Source organism: Gorilla gorilla, chromosome 4 (assembly GCF_029281585.2).
Source record: "Gorilla gorilla gorilla isolate KB3781 chromosome 4, NHGRI_mGorGor1-v2.1_pri, whole genome shotgun sequence".
Lineage (NCBI taxonomy): Eukaryota > Metazoa > Chordata > Mammalia > Primates > Hominidae > Gorilla > Gorilla gorilla.
In genome coordinates this window covers 53746598-53773674 of record NC_073228.2, presented here as the reverse complement: position 1 = coordinate 53773674, position 27077 = coordinate 53746598, and the positions used below count along the sequence as shown (strand labels likewise).

Sequence of the window (27077 nt, the reverse complement as noted above, 5' to 3'; positions counted from 1 at the left end):
CACGAATCCAGCCCAGCCCGCGGGGCACCGGGTTTCTCCAGACCTCGCAGGGAACATTTGCGGATGGGCTGGTAGAGGAGGCTCGGACATCCCAGCTCCGCACCCGCACTCGACCAACGCGTGGTAGCGGAACCCCTGTCGTAGCGAGGCACAGACTGGGTTCAAGTCCCAACTCTGCCGATTTCAGCCTGAGTGACTTTGAGCGAGTCACTTTTTCCCATCGAAACCTCAGTTGCTCCATCCACAAAATGGGAGATATGAACACCCACCCTAAAACGGTGTGGGGAGGATTAAACGAAACAACGTTCCCAAAACGCTAAACTTACAAGTGTTGTCTCCCGTCCATCCCATAAACTTAGGCGACAAACCGGGCGCAGGGTGACCTGAGACAAAGGCTTCCCGGCCCCTGTCTCCAAGTCGTCCACCCCTGGGGCGTAGGCACCTTTTAGTGAGCCCTGTCCGGCGAAACCCGAAACTGCGGCCACCTTGGCAGCGGTGGGCCCCAAAAGGAAATATTCAAATATTCTGAAACTCGTGCATGATTTAGGACTGACATTTTTACGTTTAATTTTCTTGCAGTTTTATTCTTGCTAGTAAAGGTAATTCGTTAGAAACCCTTAAGTGCAGTTTCTCCTCTGTGTCTTGTTTAACTTTTCGTGTTAGCGAAATTCACAAATTTGACCAAGGAACCGGAGCGCGGCCGTCCTCGCCGGGATTCCGGTCATCGCAATAATCTGGCTCTCGGCCCCTACTCCCAGGCACGGAGGTCGAAGAGACGGGCTTCCCCTACACCGCCCTGTGTAGATGTAGCCTCTTCGTCCCGGTAGCCCTCCGAGATTCCCTGTGTCCACCGGAGCGAGGGGAGGTGTGGGGCTGCAGCCCAGAACTCAGCTTCCTGGACCTCCCCAAACTCCTGTCTCTCCGGGATTAAGGGAGTAAATCCCTGACGCCAAAGACCAGGTCAAGGACAAGTTCTCCCCCGCCCTACTCCCCCCTCCTGGGCGGGGATTCACCTCCCTTCCGGATGAAAGGTACTAAAGAGCCGACGGGGGGCCGCGGCGGGCCCCAGGCCCTTGATGTTCCGGTTGAACAGGTGCTGGTGAAAAGGAGGCGGACCCGACGGAAGAGTCTGCCAGGGGGCAGTGCGCCGAAGGGGAGGCGGCCTCCTCCACCCCCAGTCCCCCGGCCCGTCTTCCCTTCTCCTCTCTGTTTGCCCCTCCCCCGCAGGAAGCGTTCCCGGCCGCGAGGTCTTTGAAGTGTCGTTGAAGCCCCCAGGGCTGCCTTCTCCCCTACGCCACCCGAACTCCCGCTGTGGGGGGCGGGTGACCTTTAGTCCCCACGAGTCGTCCCCCTTTAGGAAGTTTTTGCGGGGTCAGATCTCACCCCCCCTTGCCCACACAGGTCTTGGGAAGAAGACTTTGGGCCGACGCCCCTCACTTCTCCCCCAGACCCAATTGCAGGGACTTTAGTCCTCTGGAGTGCTGCGTGTGAGTTACCTTGTGTGTCTGTGTGCGTGCCTAGAGGTCAAGTGTAACTGGTGTTCGTGAGTACCTCGTGGTTGCGGGTCTCTGACTCCCGTGGGTCTCTAAGCGCACCCGCGGGGCTGGAGCGGAGGTTCGTGTCTCTGGGAGGGTCAGTGGTGTGACTGAAGCTGGGAGTTAGCTCGTGTCTGTGGGTGCCTCGGTGTGTGTCTCTGGGGCTCTGAGTCCCTGTGCGTGCGTGTGTGTCTGTGAACCCGACAGGAAGCTCCCCGAGGGCAGGAATATGTTTTGCTCTCTACTCGATCCCAGCGACTGGCAACGAGCGTTTGATAAATATCTGTTGAATGAATAAATGTCTGCGTGTGAGAGCGTCTACCCTCCAGAGTGGCCTCCGAGGAAAGGGCCCGAGGGCGACCATCCAAAAAGACCCCCAGACACGGGGTGGGGCGGGGGCGAACGGCCCGCATCGCTCCCATTCCTCCTAGCGCCCCTTCCCCCGGTCTCCACTCCGAAGTTTCCCTGGGGCTGAAGAATCCACCCAGAGACGAAGACTTGGCGGAGGGGGCTGGAGACTCGGGGACCCGGGGCCCGAGACGGGAGTGCGGGCAGAGGGAGGGCTCGGGAGCGACGACCCAGAGCCGTGAAACGAAAAAGAAAGCAGGCAAAGCAGCACGGAGCGAAAGAGCGAAAAGCTCCCTACCAAGCCAGGCTTTGTTCCCTGAACCTAAGACTTTACCCGGCGGCTGGCGGCGGGCGGGCCGGGAGCGAGCGAGCGGAGGCGCGCGGCCATGGCTGCCGCGGCCGGGCAGGGGGGCCGGGGGGGCGGCGCGTGAGCGAGTGGCGCGGGGCGGCGCGGGGCGGGCGGTCGCCCGCGATGTGCCACTCGGCGCCTCCCCCGCCGGGCTTGGGCTACGCGGCGGCGGGGCGGCCCTAGGAGCCGGGCGAGCGGCGCGGAGGGGGCGAGCCCGGCGTGCGAGTCTCATTGTTGTGGGGGGGGCCCGTCGGGGCATGAGGGCGAGAGCACGGCGGGGGGGGCGGCCAGACAGAGCGAGCGAGGAGGAGGAGGAGGAGGACGCGGAGGAGGAGGAAGGAGGAGGCAAAGAAAAGAAGCGGCGGCGGCGGAGGGAGAGGAGGAGGGGGCGAGGAGGCGCGCGGCCCCCCGCTCCCTCCCTCCCCCCTGACCCCCGACCCCCGCCGGCCGGCCCCCCGCCCCAGCCCCGGAGGGAGCTCATGGGAGTATGAAGGAGATGGTAGGAGGCTGCTGCGTATGTTCGGACGAGAGGGGCTGGGCCGAGAACCCGCTGGTCTACTGCGATGGGCACGCGTGCAGCGTGGCCGTCCACCAAGGTACGGGGGTGGCCCGCGGGGGGCGGCGGGACCCCGGGGGCGGCGTGCGCGGGGCGCCCCCGGCCGCGCCCTCCGGAGACCTCCTGGGGCTCGCGCGCCCCTCCCCCACCCCACCTGAAGGGAAGGGAGGCGTAGGGGGAGCTCCCCCCGCCCGGTCCTGGAAGACCGGGTCAGGCATTGTTTTCTTGCCTATTGTTCCAGTTCCGCGCCCCCCACCCTAAGTTGAGGGAGTTTGGGGAGAGTCTAGGGAGCAATGAGTGAACTCCCCACGCCCCACACCGCGGGTGTCGGGGCTGCCCGGGGAATGTTTACCTGCGAGGTGTCCCCTCCCGCCCGGTTATTTTGGTCCCGGCTCCTGGAGGAAGAGGTCAAGGGGGGGGCGTCATCCCCCCTCGCTTCCGGATAATGGGAGGAGCGGACTTGGAAAGGGAAGAGAAGGGTCCCAGGGGAGAAGGGACTCCTAAAATCCGCCGGGGAAGAGCTAAGGATAGGAGAGAGGTTGTGCAGGGGGCCGGAATCGAGAAGAGGGAGGCTTGGAGTTTCCCCCAGCAGCACATGGTTCGGGAGTTAACTCCTTGAGGAATCTTGCCGAGGGCGCAGGCTGGCATCTCCCGCCTGCCTGGCACAGGCAGCCGGGCCCCCCCTTCCTGGGACATCCCTGAATGCTGTGGCCCGGGGCTCTTCCCGCCACGCTCCTCTCGGTTCCCAGCACCGCACCTGCCCTCAGCCTTGACTTTTAACCTGACTCTGGAATACTTAGAGGTAGAAGATGAGGTCCCTAGACCCCCTACTTCTCCGCCTCGTCCCTCACTGGCCCTTTAAGAAATCCCCCCGCCCACAACAACAAAACGTGTTTGACGGTCGTGACTGTTGTCCCCTCTGGTTTTCTCTATTTCTGATGCTTATGGCTGGTCCGGGGAAGAAGCTGGGAAACAAGTCCAGAAAGGGCGTGGGGGGAGGATCTTCTAGAAGTTTAAGGTCAAAGACTCAGACTTCCCGCCCTGTTTGAAGTGCTTAATTGTGTGGTTGAAGGCTGGTGTTGTGCGGCTGGGCAGTCCTGCTGTAGAGTGAGTGAACCCTAGACTGGGGAGCAGCCCCCACTGCTGGAACTGGCTCTAGTCCTTTGGAGTCACCGCCTTCCCCCAGTTACCCTGGGAAAAAGCCACTGGCTGACAGCTTTGCTCAGCGACTGTCCTCCCCACCCTCAGCTTGCTATGGCATCGTTCAGGTGCCAACGGGACCCTGGTTCTGCCGGAAATGTGAATCTCAGGAGCGAGCAGCCAGGGTGGTGAGTTCCAGACTGCCCCTCTCCACTCCCCTGCCCCTCCCACACACCTGAGCGTCTCAGGTTGAGCTAGGGGACTCTGAGGCCGAGGCTAGGGTGGGATTTAGCTCTGTCACACAGACTTCCTGTTTCCTGCACACCTACCTCCAACCTCATCTCTGCCTCACGCTCATCCCTCCCTCTGCCCCACCTCAGGCATGGGGCTTTGGTTTTTGTCTGTTTGAACTTTTTTATTATGGGACGTTTCCTACTCATATGAAAGTAAAGGGAAAACTATAATGAATCTCATGTCCCCTTCCTCATTTTCAACAGTTACTCACGGCCAATCCTGTTTCCACTGTAGCCCCATCCATCCACCCTAGAGCTTAGCATTTCAGCCTGGGACCCCTTGAACGTGTTCAGGGAGGGTCCAGCTCAGCAGATCCCCCAACCCCTGTGCACTCTTGCATTGGCAGAGGTGTGAGCTGTGCCCACACAAAGACGGGGCATTGAAGAGGACTGATAATGGAGGTGAGGCGGGCTCATCTGCTGAGGTCAGCAGGGCCCCCTGAGCAGGGTCTGGGAAGGCAGGAATGGACTGAGTTGGGGTGGAGGCTGGGTTTCCTTTCCCTGGCTGGTGCTGGAATCTGATGGGAAGGCTGTGGAGGAGGGAACAGTCTGCAGTGTGGGGTCATAAGGGGTGGAGTCTCCGGCTTGCCATCTGCAGCTGAGGCTACCCCCACACTGCCCCAGGCTGGGCACACGTGGTGTGTGCCCTCTACATCCCCGAGGTGCAATTTGCCAACGTGCTCACCATGGAGCCCATCGTGCTGCAGTACGTGCCTCATGATCGCTTCAACAAGGTCAGCGGCCCCCCGCCGTGTCCCCTACCAGTTCCCTCCCATCTATGGGTTCCTCCAACGCTCTCTTCATCCGGTGTAATTTGATTCTGTCCAACCAGCACTGAAAGGGAACTTGGGAGGTGGGTAGGTACCTACCAGTGAACCACCCTTCTGTTGACAGACACACTCATGCTCTGGCACTCAGGTGAAATAGTAGGCTCCCCTGCAGTAGTTCTGCCAGAGGGTAGACCTTTGCAGGTACTTCATTCGTTCATTCGCTGGACACATTTTATTAAGTGCCTACTATGTGCCAGACCTGGTGCAAGGTAGCTGGCACATGCTGTTCGGTGCTGATCAAGACAGGTGTGCTGCCCGCTCAATGGAACGCAAGTTCTTGCATGCGAAGACTATAAATATCAGTAAAAAGGCAAAGTAAATGCAATTTGTGATAAATGCTGTGAAGAAAATAAGACACTAAAATAAAGACCTGGTGGGGGCTTACTTTAGACCAGATGGTAAAGGAAGGAGACATTTAGGCTGAGACCTGGGGCGTGAGAAGGAGCCAGCTTCCAGGAGGGTGAGGGCCCCCAGGTTCCAGGCAGAAGAAAGCCTGGGCAGAGGCACAGAGGTGGGCATAAGCTCCCTAGTGAGCAAGACAGACAAAGGCCTTGGCCTTTCAGAGCTAACCATCCAAGGACTGTGCTACCCAGCATAGTAACCGTCGGCCACACGTGGCTACATAAATTAAAATTAAAAGCAGGCCGGGTGTGGTGGCTCACACCTGTAATCCCAGACTTTGGGAGGCTGAGGGGGGTGGATCACCTAAGGTCAGGAGTTTGAGACCAGCCTGGTCAACATGATGAGACCCCATCTCTAGAAAAATACAAAAATTAGCTGGGCATGGTGGTGGGCACCTGCAGTCCCAGCTCCTCGGGAGGTTGAGGCAGGAGAATCCCTGGAACCCAGGAGGTGGAGGAGGTTGCAGTGAGCCGAGATCGTGCCACTGCACTCCAACCTGGGCGACAGAGGGAGACTCCGTCTCAAATAAATAAATAAATAAAAATAAACAACAATTAAATACAGTTTAGAATCTAGTTCCTCAGTCACGCTAGCCATAGTTCAAGTGCTTATAGCCCATTGACTGGTGGCATTTGTCTTGGACGGCGCAGACCATAGAGTGTTTTCATCACTGCAGACAGTTCTGTGGGATAGCACTGATCTAAGACTGTAGAGAGCAAATGGAATGGAGGGGGTGGCCTAAGGACCATCAGTAGAACAGGGGCTCCCTGGAGGAGGGGACGATTGCGCTGTGTCCTGCAGACCTGTTACATCTGCGAGGAGCAGGGCCGGGAGAGCAAGGCGGCCTCGGGAGCCTGCATGACCTGTAACCGCCATGGATGTCGACAAGCTTTCCACGTCACCTGGTGAGACCCCTGTCCTACCCCCCCGCCCCCCAGGTTTGTCCTGGATGGCCACTGATCAGGCTCATCCTAGCTGCTGTCCCTTTGATGGTGGTGGCAATGCTTTGGATGGTCTTGGCTTCGCCTCAGCCAGGGGGCCAGGAGGGTGGGAGGAAGGCGGCTCATCTGATCTGTGGCCTCAGCCGTCTCAGGCTGCCCTCTCTGGTTAGTGCCCAAATGGCAGGCTTGCTGTGTGAGGAAGAAGTGCTGGAGGTGGACAACGTCAAGTACTGCGGCTACTGCAAATACCACTTCAGCAAGATGGTGAGTCCCGGCGACCAGCGCATGCGCGGGTCAGTCAGCTGTGGTGAGATGGTTAGAGGGCATGGGCTCTGGGCCAGGCCAGTGCCTGGTGCTAGGAGGACAGAGAGGGAAAAAACCCAGTCCCTGCCCAAGAGGAGCTCTTCATTCGATGAGGAATAAAGTACAGCTTCAGGTGTGGATCAGAGCTAGACCAAGCAGTCTGTCCCAAAAGACAAAGCTCAGACCCTGCCTGTCAGAGTCTAGGAGGCTTCAAGGAAGAGGTAGCATTTAAGCTGAGTGGAGGTGGAAATCAAAGTAAGAGCCAACATTTGTGTGGGAGGCAGCATTTACTGTGCCTCCGCCTTAGGACAAAGTTCCTGCCATGTGTTATTTTGTGTGGTCCCCCCACCAACCCTAAGAACTAGGTGTGCTATATTTTCCCCATTTTACAGATGAGTAAACTAAGGCTCACTGAGGTCATATAACTTATCTTGCAGCTGGTAGATGGGATTTAGAACGGGCAGCCTAATTTGAAAACTCCTCAGGAGCCTGCCAAACAGAGAAATGAGTCCCAGGCAGAGGGACTAGCATGGACAAAGTCCTGAGAGGAGGAAGGGCATGGGTGAGCAGCGGGAGAATGGGGTGTTTGGTGGGGAAGAGACAGGAGATGAAGTGAGAAAGCAGAGCCCGAGCTGGGCTTGCCTCTGCCCCAGGCTTCAGGGGTCCAGGGGGAGGCTGGAAAGGGTGCTACTCTGTGTCTGTGTTTGTGGAGAGACGTGTGTCCCAGAAGCTGTGAGGTATTCTGGAGCAGTTGGCTGCAGCTTGGATCTACCCCTGAGCCACAGGCTTGTCAGGCCTGTAAGCAGGAGAGTAACATGATCAGATTTGTTTTTTAGGAAGATTACCCTGGCAGCCGCTGTGAGGCTAGATCAGAAGGGCTGAGGCTGGTGGCCGGGAGACAGCTGCAAGAAGGGGGATGGAGGGGTGAGGCTGGATGCTAGAACCATTTCTAGGGAGACTTGCCTAATCGTGGGAGTGGCTGAGAAGTAGGAGTTGGGGGTGACATTTAGGATCTAGGCTCTAGACACTGGGTAAATGGAGCTTGAATACCTGGGGGTGCCATGAACAAGGGGTACAGCTGGCTTCTGTAGGGGGAACACATGTCCTGATTTGCCCCAGACAGTCCCAGTTCATACCTGTTTCCCTGGTGTAATTATTATTAGTTCCCCTGTTTCATTTTTGAAAGTGTCCAGGTTTGGATCATAAGTTACATAGTCACCTTGGTTTCAGGGTTTGATGATAACTTAGGACAAGGTAGCGAGCTTGGTTTGGTTTGCAGGAGGCACCATGTGGAGACATTTAGATTTGGTGGATGTCAGACTCCTGGGCAGGGTGTAGTGGCAGCTCCAGGCTTATAAGGCTGGGGCTGTAATCCCAGGTTGTCCACAAGGATGGATCAGGTGGGCCACGAAAGAGGGGGCCTTGCACGGTATGGGGCTCTGCAGGTAGGAGCTGTGTCCAACAATGGGGAGCTGCCCACTGGTCAGATAAGGCCTGAAATTAGCCCTTGGGTTTGGCAGTTGGGAGGTAGCTGGTGACCTTAGAGGGAGCAGCTATAACCCTGGGGAGGGTGGAGCCATCAGGCTGGGTCTGTAGTGAAGGGGATGGGGGAGGCAGGCCCTGGCTGGGAGGAGACGCAGCATGTGGGTTGTTTGGGTTGTGTTGATGTTTAACTTCCCCCCTTTCTTCAAGTTAAGGGCAGCATATCCTTTGGGACAGGAGCAACCACTGTGTTTGGTGGAGGGGAGGGGCCAGGAGAAAGGAGAAGGGGGTGATAGCTGAGCCAAGTGTCTGGAGGGAGGATTGGATATGGAGTGCAGGGGAGCACTGGCTCCCCACGAGGGTCCCCTGCATGCCCTCTGCTCCAGGGAAGGAGGTAGAAACGGGCCGTGGCTCAGTCAGCCAAGAGGGCACCATGGAGAGAATGAAAGACCCGGGCCCCAGTCTCACCTCCACCTGGGCCTTGCTGGGGCCCAGACGCATCCTTGCCTCTTCTGGGCCTCAGTGGTTGACTCTGCACATTGGACGAGCCAGCTGGAACACTCTAGGGTTTTCAGGCTGGGGAACACCCTTCTGCTGAGCAGAGCATCATAGAGGACATGAGGTCCTCTTAGTGACAGACGGGGCACATGGGGCTGACCCCCAGGATCAGGATCCTCTAACCTTCTGGAAGCGTTCCCTAAGCCCGTGAGAAGAGGGTTTGCAATTTCTCTCAAATCTCTCCTGCAGAAGACATCCCGGCACAGCAGCGGGGGAGGCGGAGGAGGCGCTGGAGGAGGAGGCGGCAGCATGGGGGGAGGTGGCAGTGGTTTCATCTCTGGGAGGAGAAGCCGGTCAGCCTCACCATCCACGCAGCAGGAGAAGCACCCCACCCACCACGAGAGGGGCCAGAAGAAGGTAGAAGTCCTCCCCCACCTGCCATCACTCCCACACGGGGACTCGGAGACTCACAAACATGGCTCAAAAAGCCATCATGAGGTGCCCTTAAGGTCTTGGCCCTGCCTTCTTCCTTCCTCTGAGGCCACTGAGGGCAGGAGGGGGCTGAAGTGAAACGGTGGGGGGGTGAGGCGGGAGCTTGGCTTCCCTGTAGCTGTGTTAGTGGTTCCTCTGGGTCCTCCCCATGACATCACAGTGTCCCCCAAGCCCCCGACACATGGCTCTGCACGTTGCACACGTCTCCGCAGTCCAGCCATGTGCCGCCTAGTGTGTAAGTGCTCATGCCTGCATTCCCTCGTGCCACATAGCACAGCGTGCCCAGCTCCTGTCCCTCTGTGCAGCTGTGTCCCAGGTGGACACCCTTGCAGGTGTGTGTGTTCACGCGCATGGTGCTCTATAGCACTGGCGTGATAATGGGACAGGCTATTTTTAGCAGGCGGGGCCGGGGGAAGGGCTGTTGGCTCTCATAGGAACTTGCCTGAATCGCTCCTGCCCAGCCCATTATCCAGCCCTCCTCAGGGAGAGATGGTGCCCACAAAACCCCATCCCTGAGGGGGTGTCAGCTCCCCATACCCACATGTCATGTTTGTCCTCGCCCAGACAGCCCCCCAGCACAATATCTAGTCACCTCTCCCTCTCCAGAGTCGAAAGGACAAAGAACGCCTTAAGCAGAAGCACAAGAAGCGGCCTGAGTCACCCCCCAGCATCCTCACCCCGCCCGTGGTCCCCACTGCTGACAAGGTACTGCTGCCCACCTTCAGGAGGGATGGTGTGTGGGTCTGGGGTGGCAGAGGGAGGGAGGCGGGGGTGAGAGGTTGGTGAGTCAGGGACCTGGGCACCCTCCCTACAGCTTCAAGTTAATGCCACTCCCCTCCTACCCCATACCCTCTACTCCTTCTTCCAGCCTAGAAGGGGCCACCAATCACCGACCAGCCATGGGATTGGGGGTTTGGGGTGCTGGCTGCCAGATACTCCCATCTGCCTCTGTCCAGAGGGCCTCAGCCCTGGGCTCTTGTCTGCAGAGAGTGGGGGACGGCACTCAGGCCTGCTCTCCAAGTTCTAGGGCCCCTGTCCCCAGAGATCGGTAGAGGACATCCCCTACGCCCCATCAGGAGGACACCCAAAGCTTGTCACCCAACCCAAATCCTACTCCGTGCAGGTTGGAGGGGCTGAAAGTTCTGACCAAGGTGGCATGGGGGGCAGGTCCCTGGACAGTATCCCGAAACTCCCACTCATCCCACCATTCCCAGCAGGGCATGGTATGTCAGGCCTGTCTCCAGAAATGGGCAACATCTGGTTGAGCGATAGGCAGGCCCTACCCTAGGCCAGGGAATTGCTAATCCAAGCTGGAACAGCCCTCCCTGCTCCCTACAACCTGCCCTCCCCATGGGAGGAGAACCTGGTAGGGTGGGGGGAGATGGAGAAGCTGCTCCCTCCTGTCACCATTATTGCCCATTCACCTCCACCCCATCTCAGACGGTTGGCAGAGTTCTGGGCACCTTAGCAGGAGGTTCAGGTATCAGGTTTCCAGGGTGATGTTGCTGTGGCAACTGCCCCAGTAAACCTCTCCCCTGCTTCCCAGGGTTCACCTGGAGACCTTGTCATTCATGCCCTCTGACCTTTCCAGGGGCCTGCAGGCAGGTGGCAAGAAATGGCCAGGGGTCTGGGAGTTTTTCCAGTAACTGGATGTCCCTTGGACATGCCAGAGAACTCTGCCCATCCTCCTCCACTCACCCCAGCACTTCGGCTACCCTTCCCCCCAGCCCCTCTCTTCCCTTGCTCTCAGAACCACATCTGGCTCCCTTCAGAACTCCAGCTGTTGAAAAGAACAAAGAGGAAGACAGAGACCAGGACTCCGCCCGGGAGGGGCAGTGCAGGGTGGCTCTCGTTTCCGGTCCAGCCTGCATTCAGCATTTATCTGTTCAGCACGATTAACTGAATACCTGGTCGCTACTAGGAGGAAAAGGGCCTTCCCTGGCAGCAGCCTGAAGCACGAACGAACTCACGGCATGCCAGGCTGTGTTCTAGAACCAGGAGATGGAAGGGCATATGGAGATTAGTCCATTTAATACTCAAAATAATCCAATTAGGTTGGAAATTTACAAACCCCATTTAATATATGAAGATGTTGGGGCACAGGGAGGTTAAGTAATTTGCCTAAAAGCACACAGCTAGTAAAGTGGTAGACCTGAGATTCCAACGCAGTCTGGCTTGAAGGCTTGTGCTCTTCACCTGCCCACAGCACTGTCTCTGCAGCTGCTGCCACTGGATGTCTCATCGTTTATTGACCCTATACCATGTATCTGGCATCATGCTGCTTCCAACTCACCACATATGCATAGTGCTCCCTGTAAAGACACTGACACTCATCGACGTTGAGACTTTGCACAGTATAACATGGCAGTGAGGCCAGGCGTGGTGGCTCACGCCTGTAGTCCCACCACTTTGGGAGTGCGAGGCAGGTGGATCACCTGAGGTCAGGGGTTCAAGATCAGCCTGGCCAACATGGTGAAACCCTGCCTCTATTAAAAATACACAAAATTAGCCGGGTGTGGTGGCTGGTGCCTATAATCCCAGCTACTTGGGAGGCTGAGGCAGGAGAATCACTTGAACCTGGGAGGTGATGGAAGGTTGCAGTGAGCCGAGATCGCACCATTGCACTCCAGCCTGTGCAACAAGAGTGAAACTCCATCTCAAAAATAAATTAAGAAAAAACAAAAACATGGCGGTGAAGGGCAGAGCCCACCAGGCTCATACCTTGCTCTGCCCGACTTAGAGCCCACGCTCCTTCAACCACCACCCTGCCGCTGTCTTTGGTTTCTGGTGCCTCAGATAGGACAGAACATTTCAGTGCAGAGTGGCAGCTGTTGACATGTGGTCATGTGTGCACAGTTCTCTGGAAATAAGGGAACAGAATGTCTTGTTCCACCTGAGGTACTTAGGGAGGCTTCAGGGAAGAGGGACTTCCAAGCTGGATTTTAAAGGATGAGAAATTTCCCAGGAAGAGTAAGGATAGGCTCTCCTGGCAAACGCTTAGTGTGTGCAATCTCAGGTTGTCTAGGAAGAGCATGGGGTGGTCAGAGAATGGGTGGAAAGCCAGGGGGCCGAAGTTTGGGGTAGTAGCTGGAGGGCTCCAGGATGGCACCAGAGAAGCCCATTCTCCTGTGGGTCCTCTTCTCTGCCTCGCCACTTCCAGCATAGGTCCAGCCTTCTTAGACGCCCTAAGTATTCAGTGAATGAATGGACCAATGAGTAAATCTTTTCAGACTCTGGGACTGTTTTCATCTCCCTCTCGGCTTCCATCTTCCCTGCCTAAGGTGAAAGACAGACACCTTCTTGGGTTCAGTGAATTCCCCTCTGCCTTACAACCAGGAGTGCCACAGCTGCCTCCCCATATCCCTGGTCTAGGAGCTCCTGGCCACTCCCTGCCCGGAAGTCCTTCATGAAACTAGCTGTGGGCTCTCCCAGTTGAGCTAGGTCCTGTGCCCTCCTGCTTCACTCCCACATCAGGATCAGCACAGGCCCAGGCACCTGGTGTTGAACCTTCCTCTCTCCTCTCCTTCAGGTCTCCTCCTCGGCTTCCTCTTCCTCCCACCACGAGGCCAGCACGCAGGAGACCTCTGAGAGCAGCAGGGACTCAAAGGGGAAAAAGTCTTCCAGCCATAGCCTGAGTCATAAAGGGAAGAAACTGAGCAGTGGGAAAGGTGTGAGCAGTTTTACCTCCGCCTCCTCCTCTTCCTCCTCCTCTTCCTCCTCCTCTGGGGGGCCCTTCCAGCCTGCAGGTGAGTGTGGGCATCCGGGAGGAAGCTGGGAGCAGGGACAGCCTTTTGTCCTGAGCTTTTCTGGCAAGGGACTTTGCATATTAATTTTGCATCTCATTTACTTCTCCATTGGTTCAGGATAAAGATGGGGAATCCCCTCCTCTCCAAACCTGCCCCCAAACCGTTCCTTTTTGAACCAGAACTCTCCTCTCCCCTTCAGGGGCCACCCCACCAACCTCATAACAGTATTCCTTATCCCCTACATTTGTGCTGCAAGGTACAATTTTTCAAGAACCCCCATTAACATTTTCTCCTATAATCGCTACAGTCATCTGGTGAGGCCAGTAGGGTGCGAGTTACTCTCCCCCATTTTATTACAGGTGGGAAAGCTGGAGGGGTCGGGGGTACTCATCCCAGGACACAGACAGTGGCAGAGCTGAGACAGGAAACCAGGCATCCCCATTCGTGGACCAGAGCTCTCTCCCGCCAGTACACGCGGGAGTGGGAGGGAGTGCGGGGATCTGGGGTCCAGCTGTAACTGTTTTCCCTCTGTGCACAGTCTCGTCCCTGCAGAGCTCCCCTGACTTCTCTGCATTCCCCAAGCTGGAGCAGCCAGAGGAGGACAAGTACTCCAAGCCCACAGCCCCCGCCCCTTCAGCCCCTCCTTCTCCCTCAGCTCCCGAGCCCCCCAAGGCTGACCTTTTTGAGCAGAAGGTGGTCTTCTCTGGCTTTGGGCCCATCATGCGCTTCTCCACCACCACCTCCAGCTCAGGCCGGGCCCGGGCGCCCTCCCCTGGGGACTATAAGTCTCCCCACGTCACGGGGTCTGGGGCCTCGGCAGGCACCCACAAACGGATGCCCGCACTGAGTGCCACCCCTGTGCCTGCTGATGAGACCCCTGAGACAGGCCTGAAGGAGAAGAAGCACAAAGCCAGCAAGAGGAGCCGCCATGGGCCAGGCCGTCCCAAGGGCAGCCGGAACAAGGAGGGCACTGGGGGCCCAGCTGCCCCATCCTTGCCCAGTGCCCAGCTGGCTGGCTTTACTGCCACTGCTGCCTCACCCTTCTCTGGAGGTTCCCTGGTCAGCTCCGGCCTGGGAGGTCTGTCCTCCCGAACCTTTGGGCCTTCTGGGAGCTTGCCCAGCTTGAGCCTGGAGTCCCCCTTACTAGGGGCAGGTTAGTGACCCCTGGGGACAGAGGGCATTTCAGGGCCCAGCCAGTCTAGTGAGGAACAGAGCTTACACATGCACTTAGAAGGAAATGGGATGGATACCGACCGCTCCAAAAGATAGAGCACGGAGGAGACAGTCACCTTCAGGACATCCCCCTCTGCATGTGTGGAGTAGAAAGGATTAGGGACAGATTGTCAGAAGGTTTTACCAAGTTTTGGGAGGGAGATTAGAAAAGCTAGGAATTCCGTAGCCCTCGGCAGGGCAGTTTAACAAGCAGGCGCAGCAAGCGCATGTCACCCAGGCAGGAAGTGACATCTTTGCAGCAAGAGGGTTAGACTGGGGCATGTAGCCAGATCCCGGGGAGCACTCGAGCTGGGGAGGGGCTGTCAGCCACCTGGCTGACCAGGAGTCTGGGGTGGAGAGTAACCACGTGCTTCCCTCTGTCCTTGTGCCTGCAGGCATCTACACCAGTAATAAGGACCCCATCTCCCACAGTGGCGGGATGCTGCGGGCTGTCTGCAGCACCCCTCTCTCCTCCAGCCTCCTGGGGCCCCCAGGGACCTCGGCCCTGCCCCGCCTCAGCCGCTCCCCGTTCACCAGCACCCTCCCCTCCTCTTCTGCTTCTATCTCCACCACTCAGGTGAGACCTGACTCCTGGGCTCCTCCTTCCCTGGGCAGGTTGGGGACAGACTGACAGAGGACCCCAGCCTTCCATGGGAATTGGAGCAACTGGGCTGAGTTGCCATCAGACCACCCTCCGGGCTCTGGACCCCTCTGCTCCCCAGCACACCCGGCCCCCTGCACCCCGGTACACACAGTTGTGCTCTAGATCCAAGAATAACCACCAGGGGATTCTACCTCCCTCCCTTAGGTGTTTTCTCTGGCTGGCTCTACCTTTAGCCTCCCTTCTACCCACATCTTTGGAACCCCCATGGGTGCCGTTAATCCCCTCCTCGCCCAAGCTGAGAGCAGCCACACAGGTATGTGAATATCTGATCCCTTCTCCCCTTTCTTCCCAAAGGTCGGACACCCATCACCTGCATGTGACCCCAGAAAGAATGGGAGAGCTTTCTGGCTGCCCCCCCCCCCCCCCCCCCGGCCATTGCCCTCCCTGCAAAAACAAACAGGCCAGGTGTGGTGGCTCACGCCTGTAATCCCAGCACTTTGGGAGGCCGAGGCGGGTGGATCACCTGAGATCAGGAGTTTGAGACCAGCCTGGCCAACATGGTGAAACCCCGTCTCTACTAAAAATACAAAAAGTAGCTGGGCGTGGTGGTGGGCGCCTGTAATCCCAGTTACTCAGGAGGCTGAGGCAGGAGAATTGCTTGAACCTGGGAGGCGGAGGTTGCAGTGAGCCGAGATCGCGCCATTGCACTCCAGCCTGGGCGATAAGAGCAAAACTCCGTCTCAAAACAAACAAAATCCCAGCGTAGTGGCTCCCGCCTGTAATCCCAGCTACTCAGGAGACTAGCCTGGGCAACACAGGGAGAACCTGTCTCTTAAAAAAAAAAAAAATCCACACACAGCAAACCAGGGTACACTTTCAAGTTAGAACCCAGCGAGAAGGCAGGGCAGGGAAGTTACTGCTCCATCTCACAGAAGAAAAAGGCAGAGATGGAAGACTTGCTCAAGGCAGGAAATGGCAGACCTAAAGCTCAGATTCTGTTCTCCTGACTCCAAAGCCCAGTGCTTTCACCGGTGTAGCGTGCTTCCCCTTGGCTTCGTAGTGTGGCGTGGGATCAGCGCTTACGGAGGTCTCAACCTCTCCGGGTATTTACGAGTTAAGGGGGCGGGTCACAAGCTCCCCGCCCTCTCCCTGGAGAGTCAGCCCAGCCCCAGAAAGCTAATTGGTGCAGGGAGACCACCTGTCAGGCTGGGAGGCGGGGCCTACAGCCAGGCTGCCGACTCAGGTAATCCTTAAAGGGGACAAATATGATTCCACGTTTAAGAACGACAGAGTAGGGTGATATATTTGTTAAAACTCAGATCAGGATTCTGTGGCCCAAGGAAGAGTTTTAGTTTTGCCTCCTGATTAGGGATCTGATGAATGTAAAAAGTCATACAGAGCTAATTATGATAATAGCTGCAGTCATTAAGGGCTTGCTACATGCTAGCTAAACCCTTCAGGTAAACACTTAACATTTATTACCTTCTTTTAATCTTAATAACAGTCACTTCGGAGAGGCTGGTTAGGAGCCCAAGGTCACAAAAGTTGATGTCAGGTTTAAGTTCAATCCAGGTCTGTCTTGACCTCAAATTTCTATAACTCTGAAGATCCCAGGAAAGGAATTGGGCGGTGGATCTGAAAGAAGCCAGACAGTGGAGCCTTCAGCCCAGAGGAGGAAGAGAGCAGATGCCCGGGGTTTGCCTCCCAGGGGCAGGGTTTCCAAGCCAGGGCCCTCAGCGCTGGCCTTGAACTGCCCTTCTGGGGTTGGGGATTCCTGGGGAAAGGGATCTGCGGTGAGGTCCCAATCCCATATCCATCTCGGGGGCGGGGACCCTGAGGCAGCTACCACTCCTCCACGCTGATCCCAGCCTTCCCTTCTTCCAAGAGCCAGACCTGGAGGACTGCAGCTTCCGGTGTCGGGGGACCTCCCCTCAGGAGAGTCTGTCTTCCATGTGAGGGAAGGGGCAGCCTGGAGGAGGGGCTGGGGGCAGGAGGGACACCCGAGGGAGGAGGGACGGAGAGACCTGCGCGGGCTGGAACCCCTGGGGGATACGGGAGAAGGGCCAGAGGAGCCTGGAGTGGTCGGGTCGACTGAACCCAGGTTCCCTCTGGCCGCAGGTCCCCCATCAGCAGCCTCCCCGCACTCTTCGACCAGACAGCCTCTGCACCCTGTGGGGGCGGCCAGTTAGACCCGGCGGCCCCAGGGACGACTAACATGGAGCAGCTTCTGGAGAAGCAGGGCGACGGGGAGGCCGGCGTCAACAGTGAGGAGGGGGGGGACGCCTGCCCTAGGGCCCCAACAGTCACCTTTCTCCCCGAGGTCCCCAAGCTTCTTTAAGGTTCCGCCCTTAGGCCCCGCCCCAGCCTTGACTCTCGGCCACCCCGGGCCTCACCTCCCATCCCTGCCAGGCCACACGACCGGCCCTGGTCCCTCAGCGCCCCACCTTTGGCCCTCGTGGCCTCCGGGCCCCGACCTTACCAAACCGCAACTTCCGCCCTTCTCTCCTGACCCCTGTGGTCTCGACCCCAGCCTCAGGCTCCGCCCCAGGTCTTCACACCTGTCGTTCCCCAAGTCCCGCCTGTCTTCTCAGAGCTCACCTGTGTCCCTCCTTAGGATGGCGCCGCCTTTTTAAGGGCTGAGCACCGGCTCCCCTCCAGGCCCCGCCCCCGGTCCCCTGGCCCCGCCTCCGCCCCTCCTCGCCCCTCCCTCAGGTTCCTCGCTCTCTCCGCAGTCGTGGAGATGCTGAAGGCGCTGCACGCGCTGCAGAAGGAGAACCAGCGGCTGCAAGAGCAGATCCTGAGCCTGACGGCCAAAAAGGAGCGGCTGCAGATTCTCAACGTGCAGCTCTCTGTGCCCTTCCCTGCCCTGCCTGCTGCCCTGCCTGCCGCCAACGGCCCTGTCCCTGGGCCTTATGGCCTGCCTCCCCAAGGTGAGGGGATCCCGCCCAGCCCGGGAGAGAGGCCCGTGCCCTGAAGTCCGGACTGGCCCTGACTGCAGCGTGTGACATCCCTCCCACAGCCGGCAGCAGCGACTCCTTGAGCACCAGCAAGAGCCCTCCGGGAAAGAGCAGCCTCGGCCTGGACAACTCGCTGTCCACTTCTTCTGAGGTGGGCGCTACGAGGAGCGGGGCAGGAAGGAGGGGGAGACTCAAGGCTCTCCTGGTCCCATCTCTTCCCCGCAGCTATTGGAGGCTGGGCAATGAAGTGACTGACTGAGCAATTGATTGATCCATTCAGTCCTCCCTTAATCAAGTAATATTTATGAGGTGCCCACTTAGTGCCAGCCATTGGCTAGGCAATCAGTGAGCAAAACCGGCACAGCGCTGCTTCTTAAGATAGGCTACCCCAAGCAAAGAAGGAGTAATCACAAACTGGGAGACATGTTAGGGTGGAGAGAAATTGAGGGCTGTGAGAGAGAGAACCGGGGAGGGCTGCTTCTGTGGATAGAAAGTGGTTAGGGAAGGCCTCTTTGAGAAGTATTTGTGAAGGGTTTATTATAGCGCCTCACACAAAATAATTCCTGTGTAACTGGTGGCGGTTGGAATAGCAGTTGCTATTGTGTTGTGGTTATTACTGGAATCCAGCAAACTGGGTTCTTGTTCTCTCTCTGCCATTTATTAACTGTGTGACTTGGGCAGTAATAATCATAATAATAACCAGCATTAATTGCACACTTGCCCTTTGTCATGCCCTATGCAAAAATTTTTTAAAGCATTCATTTAGTCTTCATAGTAAGCCTATGGAATAGGTACTACTGTTACCCCCCAGCTTACAAGTGAGTAAACTAAGACAGGTTGAACCCAAGGTCACCCAAGCCATTGGATTGTGGACATAGGATTTGAACCTGAGCCTTTCACTTCAGCTGTAGTGCTTTTGCCTGCAGAGTTACTTAACCTGTGCAAGAATCAATGGCTTCACCCATAAAATGAGAATAGCAAGATAGCACAGGTCAAGCCCTCAGCCCAGGATCTGGTTCACCAGATGGTCACCACCATCATCATTGTCCATTATTAAATGAGGATGACGAGGGGCGCTGGGCTCCCAGGAAGGGGTCAGGAAACATGATTCGTGAAGACAATTTGGATTCTTAGCCCTCATCCCCGGACCTTGCTTCTTCCAGGGTGCCTGGGGGTGAAGTGGGGGTTGCTGTGCTCTGTGAGAATGCTGGTGGGTGCTGGGCCAGGGGCCAGAAAAGTCATGCTGGCCCTCTGACCCCTCCCTTCCCCCTCCCTCCCCAGGACCCACACTCAGGCTGCCCGAGCCGCAGCAGCTCGTCGCTGTCCTTCCACAGCACGCCCCCACCGCTGCCCCTCCTCCAGCAGAGCCCTGCCACTCTGCCCCTGGCCCTGCCTGGGGCCCCTGCCCCACTCCCGCCCCAGCCGCAGAACGGGTTGGGCCGGGCACCCGGGGCAGCGGGGCTGGGGGCCATGCCCATGGCTGAGGGGCTGTTGGGGGGGCTGGCAGGCAGTGGGGGCCTGCCCCTCAATGGGCTCCTTGGGGGGTTGAATGGGGCCGCTGCCCCCAACCCCGCAAGCTTGAGCCAGGCTGGCGGGGCCCCCACGCTGCAGCTGCCAGGCTGTCTCAACAGGTGAGGGAGAGCTCAGCCCTGGGAAGGGGAACAGGGTGGGGGGCTGGCTCCGGGAAGGGAGGGATTTTCCCCAAAACACCCACAGTCCCTAAAAGGAAAAATGGCCTCTGGTCTCACAGGGTATATAATCCTAGTCACCTCTTGGCCTCTAAGGACTCCACAGACTGTTAGACATGTGTGTCCTCTGGACGGTAGCTCCCCAGGGACAAAAGAATTGTTGACTTCCTGTCCTGCACTCTAGGATTTCCTTCTGGGACAGTTCTTCTAAATCAGACCTGTATCCCTCCTGCTGCACCCTATGAGCACAGTGCTCTAAGATCGCACATCCCTGCCTTGCTTCCCCTGGGTCTGAGGGAGTCTAGGGGCTTGGGATTGGGAGCAGGAGTGTTTCCCTGGCCCTCCCCCATGGTCTGTGTGTTGTCCCCCCACCCCCACCCCCCACCCCCCACCCCCACCTCAGCCTTACAGAGCAGCAGAGACATCTCCTTCAGCAGCAAGAGCAGCAGCTCCAGCAACTCCAGCAGCTCCTGGCCTCCCCGCAGCTGACCCCGGTAATGCCCCTCCCTTCCCTGCCTCAGGTGCCCCTTGGTCTGCCTGGAAGGGCACATCTCAGAGGATCAGGGCCAGCCAGGAGAGGGCAGGAGCAGGCAGAGTGAGGGGAAGCTCTAGGCTGGGCCTGTGGGACTGGGGCTGGGCCCTGTGGAGCATCCATGGCAGGTAAGGGGGATAAGATCATGCCCAGGGTCCCCTGGGCATTGAGAAAGGGCTGCTGTAATAGCCTCAGGTTGCATCCTGGTGAAAGACTCTGGAGGGCAGCAAGTCCTCAGTTATTGAGCATTTCAGTCCCAGCCCCAGAGGCATTCAGGGGAAAGAAACTCCAGGGTCTGAGTGGCTGTGCAGGTGACACCACCCTCAACCACAGCAGCTTCTTTGGGTCTGTCTCCTGTTGGGTCAGCTGAAACTACCTTTGGAGAAAAGGAGTTTTACTTTTTAAAAATGAGGGAAGCAGCCGGGCGTGGTGGCTCATGTCTGTAATCCAAGCACGGGAGACTGAGGCAGGCAGATCGCTTGAGCTCAGGAGTTCGAGATCAGCCTGGGCAACTTGGTGAAACTGAGTCTCTACAAAAAATTAGCTGGGCGTGGTGGTGCACGCCTGTAGTCCCAGCTACTCGGGAGCCTGAGGCAGGAGAATCGCTTGAACCGGGGAGGTGGAGGCTGCAGTGAGCTGAGATGGCGCCAATACACTCCAGCCTGGGTGACAGAATGAGACCCTGTCTCAAAAACAAAACAGGGAGTTGAAAAAATAAGAAAAATCAACATTTTCATATAAAGAAATATTAGACAGGAAACCAATTCAGCTGGCTGCCTGTAGGGACCAGATGGGAGCAAAAGGAGTAAGTTCTTAAGGTAAACTTTGATATATTATTTTGGTTTTTGGGACATTAAGAATGCTTTGCCTATTCAAAGCAAAATAAATGAATCTTAAACGATAGAAGCAAACAAAACAAAAGAGAAAGGGAATTGAAAACTTTTTTTTTTTTTTTTTTTTTTTGAGACAGAGTTTCACTCTTGTTGCCCAGGCTGGAGTGCAATGCCATGATATCGGCTCACTGCAACCTCTGCCTCCCGGGTTCAAGGGATTCTCTCGCCTCAGCCTCCCAAGTAGCTGGGATTACAGGTGCATGCCACCATGCCCAGCTAATTTTTGTATCTTTAGTAGAGATGGGGTTTCACCATGTTGGCCAGGCTGGTCTCAAACTCCTGACCTCAAGTGATTCACCGGCCTCAGCCTCCCAAAGTGCTGGGATTATAGGCGTGAGCCACCGTGTCCGGCGAATTGAAAACTATTGACCTGGTCAGTAGTTTTGGCGAAACCCCGTCTCTACTAAAAATACAAAAATTAGCCGGATGTGGTGGCAGGCCCCTGTAATCCAGCTACCTGGGAGGCTGAGGCAGGAGAATCGCTTGAACCCAGGAGGTGGAGGTTGCAGTCAGCCAATATTGCACCACTGTACTCCAGCCTGGGTGACAGAGCAAGACTCCGTCTCACAAAAAGAAAAGAAAAGAAAAGAAAACTATTGACCTAGTTTAGTGTGTTTCAACTTGGGGGCGTCTGTGGTTGTCTTAGGAGCTGAGGGGTGATTCTGTGGGCAGGGCCAGAGATATTAAATACCCTGCTGTTGGCCGGCAGTGCTGCAGCTGGCAAATACCAATGGCGTGCAACCATTTTCTTGTCTAGATGGGGAGACCCAGGCTAAGTGGGAAATGCGAGACAGTACCTTGACTGTCTCACAGGCCTCTTGCCTCCTGATTCCAGTGTGATGGGGTGGGGCCTGGCCAGGCAGGGCAGGCAGGCAGCAGGGAAGAGACCCCGGGGACTGTTGGCCAACAAGCGGTCTGGCCCCCTTGCAGGAACACCAGACTGTTGTCTACCAGATGATCCAGCAGATCCAGCAGAAACGGGAGCTGCAGCGCCTGCAGATGGCTGGGGGCTCCCAGCTGCCCATGGCCAGCCTGCTGGCAGGAAGCTCCACCCCGCTGCTGTCTGCGGGTACCCCTGGCCTGCTGCCCACAGCGTCTGCTCCACCCCTGCTGCCCGCTGGAGCCCTAGTGGCTCCCTCGCTTGGCAACAACACAAGTCTCATGGCCGCAGCAGCTGCAGCTGCAGCAGTGGCAGCAGCAGGCGGACCTCCAGTCCTCACTGCCCAGACCAACCCCTTCCTCAGCCTGTCGGGAGCAGACGGCAGTGGCGGTGGCCCCAAAGGAGGGGTGAGTAACGGGCCCGGGGCCTTCCTGCCTCCCCTCCGAGGGATGGGTAGAGATGGATTGTCAGAAGGCTTATCATCAGGTACCTCAGCAGGGGGAAGGAAGCAACCCCTAGGTCAGCAAAGTACCCTGCCTCAGACGCCAGGGCCTCTGCTTGCACATGGGTGCCCTCCTGCAGGGCCAAGAAAGATCCGATCTGAGCATGGGCTCAGAGGAAAAGGACCAATTAGAAAACAGCCTTCCTCCGGGAGGACCAATTAGAAAAAGCCATTTTGTTTCTCATCCGACCAATTAGAAAAAGATGACCCTCTGGGTAGGCCAATGTCAGAAAGGCCCTCTCTCCCTCTCCTGAGGGCACACAGCCTTAGCTTGCACATGTCCACGCAGCCCGGTGCTCTTCTGCAGGGTGGTTTCACACCCCTGTGCATCGGCCCTGGTGCGCACCCCTCAGAGCCCAGGCCAGAGGCTTCCACTGGCCCCGTTTCAGCACCCCACAGCAGCTTTCTTGGCCTAGGAAGCTGTTCTTATCTGGGGGTTAGGACCTGACACTTTCCACACCCCCGGCCTCCCTCCCTCTCTTCCAGACCGCTGACAAAGGAGCCTCAGCCAACCAGGAAAAAGGCTAAATCCACCCTTACCCCTCCTGACCCCCCAAGTGGAGGGAACAGATCCTGGCCTGAGGGGTCCTAGCCTGGAGCAGGCGCCTGTGCCCAGACCCTGGAGAGCCTTGACCCAGAGCCTGTGCTGAGGTCCAGGGAGTGTGGAGAGCTCCTGGTGTCGAGGACTGAGACTGAGAGGGGAGCCCCCTCCATCTGGCCCCCTTCCCTTTCCGCACTGTCCGCTTTGTGAGGCTCAGAGGAAGGACAGTCTGCAAGCCTGCCTAGGAGGTCCATCCCCAGCAAATGTTTTGGAGGTCCCCCCAGAGAGCAGAGTGGGCCATGGCAGAAGTAGGGGGTTGGTTGGACCTGTCACATGAAATGGATCAGCACTTGAATGGGGAGAAGTGGAGGGAGAGGCCCTGGGCCTGTCCCTGCGGGGAAATCTTTTATGGAAGAAGGGCTGGACCCACTTTACCTGCAGTTTCTTCCCAGCTCGGGCAGATGGCAGAAGGGACCCCTTGGACTTTTTCTCGCCATCCCTCCCCCCAGCGCAGGGGCACAAGCTGAGCTTGTAAAAGCCCACAGATGTTGGGGGCTGGAGAAGGGGCAGGAGAGCATCACACTCAGCCCCAGCCTCCTCAACCTCTTGGGGCCCCATGATGGGGAGGAGAGGGCAGGTGCGGGGAGGCTCCGGCCTTCCTTGGTGCCCCGCCCTTTGTTTGCACTATTGGACTTAGGAGTGCCGAGGGTGGGGAGATGGAGCTGCCCGACTCAGTGTGTGAATGTGTGTGTGCGTGCATGTGTGTGTGTGTGTGTGTATGTGTCTGTCTGCCTGTCTCTCTCCTCCTGGACCCAGGGCAGCCAAGGGCAGGGATAGGCGCAGTGGTCAGATGAAGCAGCACCAGAGAGGGGACCTCCCAGCTCTTATTTGCACCCTCCCCACCTCACCAACTTTGGTCCCTCTCTGGGGGCATGAATGGTTAACAAACACCAGAGCAGTACTCCAATATTGGAGAGTCGCTGGGGGCACAGGGCTTTGAATCAGGGTAGTATCCTGCCTTCCCTCCCCTGACCCCACATGGTCTCAGGGCCCCCTTAGGGCCCCCTACCCCACTGATAGCTTCCTCCTTCTCTGGCACAAGGGGAGCCCCAGGGCTTGGGGGAGGGCGTAAGGTGGGGGGAAATGCCACTGCTTTTAGCAAAAGCCTCCCTCCCAGAATTAGCCAGCTTGCCTCCTGCACCCCACCCCCACCAACCAGGGGAGCCACTAAGCTGACTAACAACTGTCCCCTCACCCACCAGCTATTTCCCCAGGGTAGAGTGGGCAATTCTCACCTTCAAAGAGTCCCCGCCTGCCCAGGCCTTTGGCACAGAGGCTGAGTGGACAGTCAGGAGAGAGGCGAGAGGCAAGGCGAAGCCTGTGTCCCTGTTTCAGTTGCACTGGGGTTGGAGCCCAGGGTAGGGGTTTCCAGCTTCCCCAGGCTCCGGCCTTGTCAGTCTCTTTGCATGTGTGGATTTTTCTGTGTGTGTTTCTGTTTGGGTTTTTGTTGTTGGGTTTTTTTTTTTTTTTAATAAAGAAAAGAAGATGTGTATATTTTTGGCAACGACAGAAACGTAGTGCAGATATATTTTTGCCTGTGCTGCTCAACTGTTTTTTTTTCTGATACTGAAAATAATATTAATATTCCTGTTGATAAGACTTTGTAAGATGTTAGGGAGCTGATAATGGAGGGGGGTGGGAATCCTTCAAAGGCAATTTCTTAGGCACTTGCAAGGGCTTGGGGGAGGGGGAGGCAGTTGTGATGACCTCAGAAATACTCACTTTTTATTAATGTTAAATATGTTAGAAAGAAATGATAGCATTCAGCATTTTATTCTTCTTAATCTATTAAGCTGTGTAACTCCCTGCCCCAAACCACTGAAAAGAAAAGTAACCTTCAGGCCAGGCGCAGTGGCTCACGCCTGTAATCCCAACACTTTGGGAGGCTGAGGCGGGCGGATCATCTAAGGTCGGGAGTTCAAGACCAGCCTGGCCAACATGGTGAAACCCCGTCTCTATCAAAAATTAGCCAGGCATGGTGGCACGTGCCTGTAATCCCAGCTACTTGGGAGGCTGAGGCACGAGAATTGCTTGAACCCAGGAGGCCGAGGCTGCAGTGAGCCAAGATTGTGCCACTGCACTCCAGCCTGTGTGAGAGAGTGAGACTCTGTCTCAAAAGAGAAAAAAAAAAGAAAAGTAACCTTCAGAGATTCTTAGAAGAGTTGCTCATTCACACCCACGCCCTTGCCCAAGGCTGGCCCGCTTAGAGCGAAACTTAACTTTTGTCTGGATGGGAAGAGAAGTAAGTCTACCCCGAGGTTGCCATGTTGAAGAGTGAGAGGTCCAAGTGATTCTGTGCATTGAAACCAAGACCCCCCACCCCCCACCCCCACCCAGAACACTTCTTCCCTCCCTCAGCCCAACCCAAAGCCTGGGGTTTTCATCTCCAAGTGTCTGTTCTCCAACTTTCCCAAGCCGCTTGCGTTCCCCAGACTGGGCTACTGTGGCGGTTAGGTTAAATTTGAAGACAGGGCCCAGGCTGGGTATGAACGGGTGCAGCCCTCTTCTCCTCTTCCCCCCCCACATCTCTCATGAGAGAGGTAGTGGCATTTCCTTCTCAGGGAGCTTCAATGGGAAAGGTCTCGAAAGCTTCAGGAGGAGCAGAATACCAACACAGGGGGATGGCTGTAACGATCTCACTGTCTCCTAACCTCAGTCCCTTTTTTGAGAGTGAATGGTGGAGGGTGGGAAGGGACCCAGATTTGTAGATCTCTTTGTCTGGGGGAGGGGAAGGATGTGGTTTGCAGAGCGGAAGCAGAGTTTGGAAACGCATGAGAGCAGAGCTTCGTGTGTTCCCACCCTCAGTGAGGAGGTGTGAGTGGGTGAGCATGTGGAGTTGGGTGTTCCCACCCTCAGTGAGGAGGTGTGAGTGGGGGTGCATATAGAGGCAGTGCCTGCTGTGGGGTCACAACTGGTGCATGCCAGCGCTGAAGGGACCTGTCTTTAGGGGTCATTTCAGCCAGCTCCTCCCATCACAAATGACAGCTCCAAGCCTAGAAGGGGCTCAGTGACAGGGCCAGGACAAGCCCTCAGGACTGTGGCCTCCTGGCCCTTGGTTCCTCTGCCCCACGGCATGGTCTCCACATGGCTGGCTGGCTGGCTGTCCCTGTGTGTGTGTGACACACGGTGTGAGTGCAGGGCTGTGCCCGGGGTGAGAGGGTGTCTATGTGGCACTGACTGTCTTAGCTCAGAGCTGGTGGATCCTCTCCATGGACAATGACACTTTAAGGATTGTCTTGGTTTGTTTTTCCTATTTGTGGGGTATTTTCCCCCTCAGGCTCCTGGGTCTGCTGCTGCCTCAAGGTGTCCTGACCTTGAGGCTGATGAGGGGACCCCTGCCTGTTTCCCCCATACTGAGTTCTAGGGAGGTGCTCACCCCAGACTCTTAGGAAGGGTCTAGAGAAATGAGAGGAGCCCAAGCCAGGGGCCAGCTCCAAGAAAGGGTAACCTCCATGCTTCTCTCTCCCAAATTGGAAATGAAGACAGGTTTTCAAAGGCACAGGCTCCCCCTGCCAGCTTCTAGGATCTTCCTTGGTGTGCAATGGGCCAGTTAGGGGTAGGCAGCTTGCACCCAGTTCTCCTTTATCTCAACTTATTTTCCTGGGGAGAGGTGCCTAGAGGGATTGAGGTAACTTCAACTGGGAATTCCAAGGAAGGTGGGCAAGTAGCCTTGGCTCTCTCCCGCCATGTCGATCAGGATTGAGAGCGTGTCTAGCTCCCGACCACTTTGTCTTGACCTACTGAAAAGTTGGGAACTGAGGGGTGCCTTCATTCCCCTTTGTTCACTTTCTCCAGCTCAACTTGGGACTTGGGTGGTGGGACTGGAGACCCCACCCCTGCTCCCGTCCCGCCCCCTTTCTATCCCAACCTGTTTCCATGTAGCAGACCCTTCCTAGGGAGCAGGGAGGGGAAGCCACAGATTGCAAACCCAGGGGCTCCTTTTTCATTCTTTCTAAAACCTTGATATCCTCAGCCCAAAGGCGATGCCCCCCTGCCACCTCCAAGCCTGGAATTGTGCATAACCCGGATCTTGTATCTTTGTATAACGGATGTTATTTGTACGAAGGGCAGTTCGTAAACAGCACTTGTTCTTTTAATAAAAGAATGTTTTGCAAAAAACAAAAAAAATCCGAGGAGCCCCTGCGTAGTCTCGCTTTATGGAAGGGGACAGGAGGTGGGTGCCAACTGCGGGAGGGTAGGAGGGCGTGGGCTGCGGCCCTTCTGTCGGCACTCAGCGGCAGAGAGCGCACAGACGCTCAGCACACCCGGGCCCACCACGCAGGGTGCATCAGT

The 27077-nt window shown here is 56.9% G+C and overlaps 1 protein-coding gene and 3 long non-coding RNA genes across 5 annotated transcripts; 1 reads left to right on the top strand and 3 right to left on the bottom strand.

Moving 5' to 3' along the window:
- Positions 1-227: 227 nt before the first annotated feature.
- LOC129533785 (uncharacterized) lies at positions 228-3230 on the bottom strand. Its single transcript, XR_010133811.1, has 2 exons — positions 3141-3230; positions 228-841 (listed from the first exon to the last, which is right to left on the bottom strand). It is a non-coding gene; the product is annotated as an uncharacterized lncRNA (long non-coding RNA).
- MLLT6 (MLLT6, PHD finger containing) lies at positions 2345-26912 on the top strand. 2 transcript variants are annotated; one of them, XM_019027035.4, is made up of 20 exons: positions 2345-2828; positions 4037-4116; positions 4569-4623; positions 4846-4955; positions 6255-6358; positions 6565-6658; positions 8927-9094; positions 9776-9874; positions 12699-12915; positions 13454-14068; positions 14523-14704; positions 14936-15044; positions 16617-16683; positions 16850-16995; positions 17464-17661; positions 17751-17839; positions 18970-19319; positions 19780-19870; positions 21732-22088; positions 22670-26912. In XM_019027035.4, the coding sequence occupies exons 1-20, from the start codon at positions 2720-2722 to the stop codon at positions 22709-22711; spliced, it is 3282 nt and encodes a 1093-aa protein (XP_018882580.1). In that variant the 5' UTR covers positions 2345-2719; the 3' UTR covers positions 22712-26912. The 2 variants fall into 2 exon arrangements, with proteins under 2 accessions (XP_018882580.1, XP_018882581.1); XM_019027036.4 differs by lacking the exon at positions 18970-19319 and having other exon boundaries at positions 2513-2828.
- LOC129533786 (uncharacterized) lies at positions 11220-12802 on the bottom strand. The gene is made up of 2 exons (XR_008680154.2): positions 12665-12802; positions 11220-12354 (listed from the first exon to the last, which is right to left on the bottom strand). It is a non-coding gene; the product is annotated as an uncharacterized lncRNA (long non-coding RNA).
- Positions 16200-17319, bottom strand: LOC129533787 (uncharacterized). Its single transcript, XR_008680155.1, has 2 exons — positions 17211-17319; positions 16200-16366 (listed from the first exon to the last, which is right to left on the bottom strand). It is a non-coding gene; the product is annotated as an uncharacterized lncRNA (long non-coding RNA).
- Positions 26913-27077: the final 165 nt, after the last annotated feature.

Excerpts from the sequence above, each read along its gene's own strand:
- MLLT6 (XM_019027035.4), top strand. The coding sequence starts at position 2,720 with ATGAAGGAGATGGTAGGAGGCTGCTGCGTATGTTCGGACGAGAGGGGC. Across the intron at positions 4,624-4,845 it reads GAAGAGGACTGATAATGGAG|GCTGGGCACACGTGGTGTGT; the intron begins GTGAGGCGGGCT and ends ACACTGCCCCAG. Across the intron at positions 19,320-19,779 it reads CTGCCAGGCTGTCTCAACAG|CCTTACAGAGCAGCAGAGAC; the intron begins GTGAGGGAGAGC and ends CCCCCACCTCAG.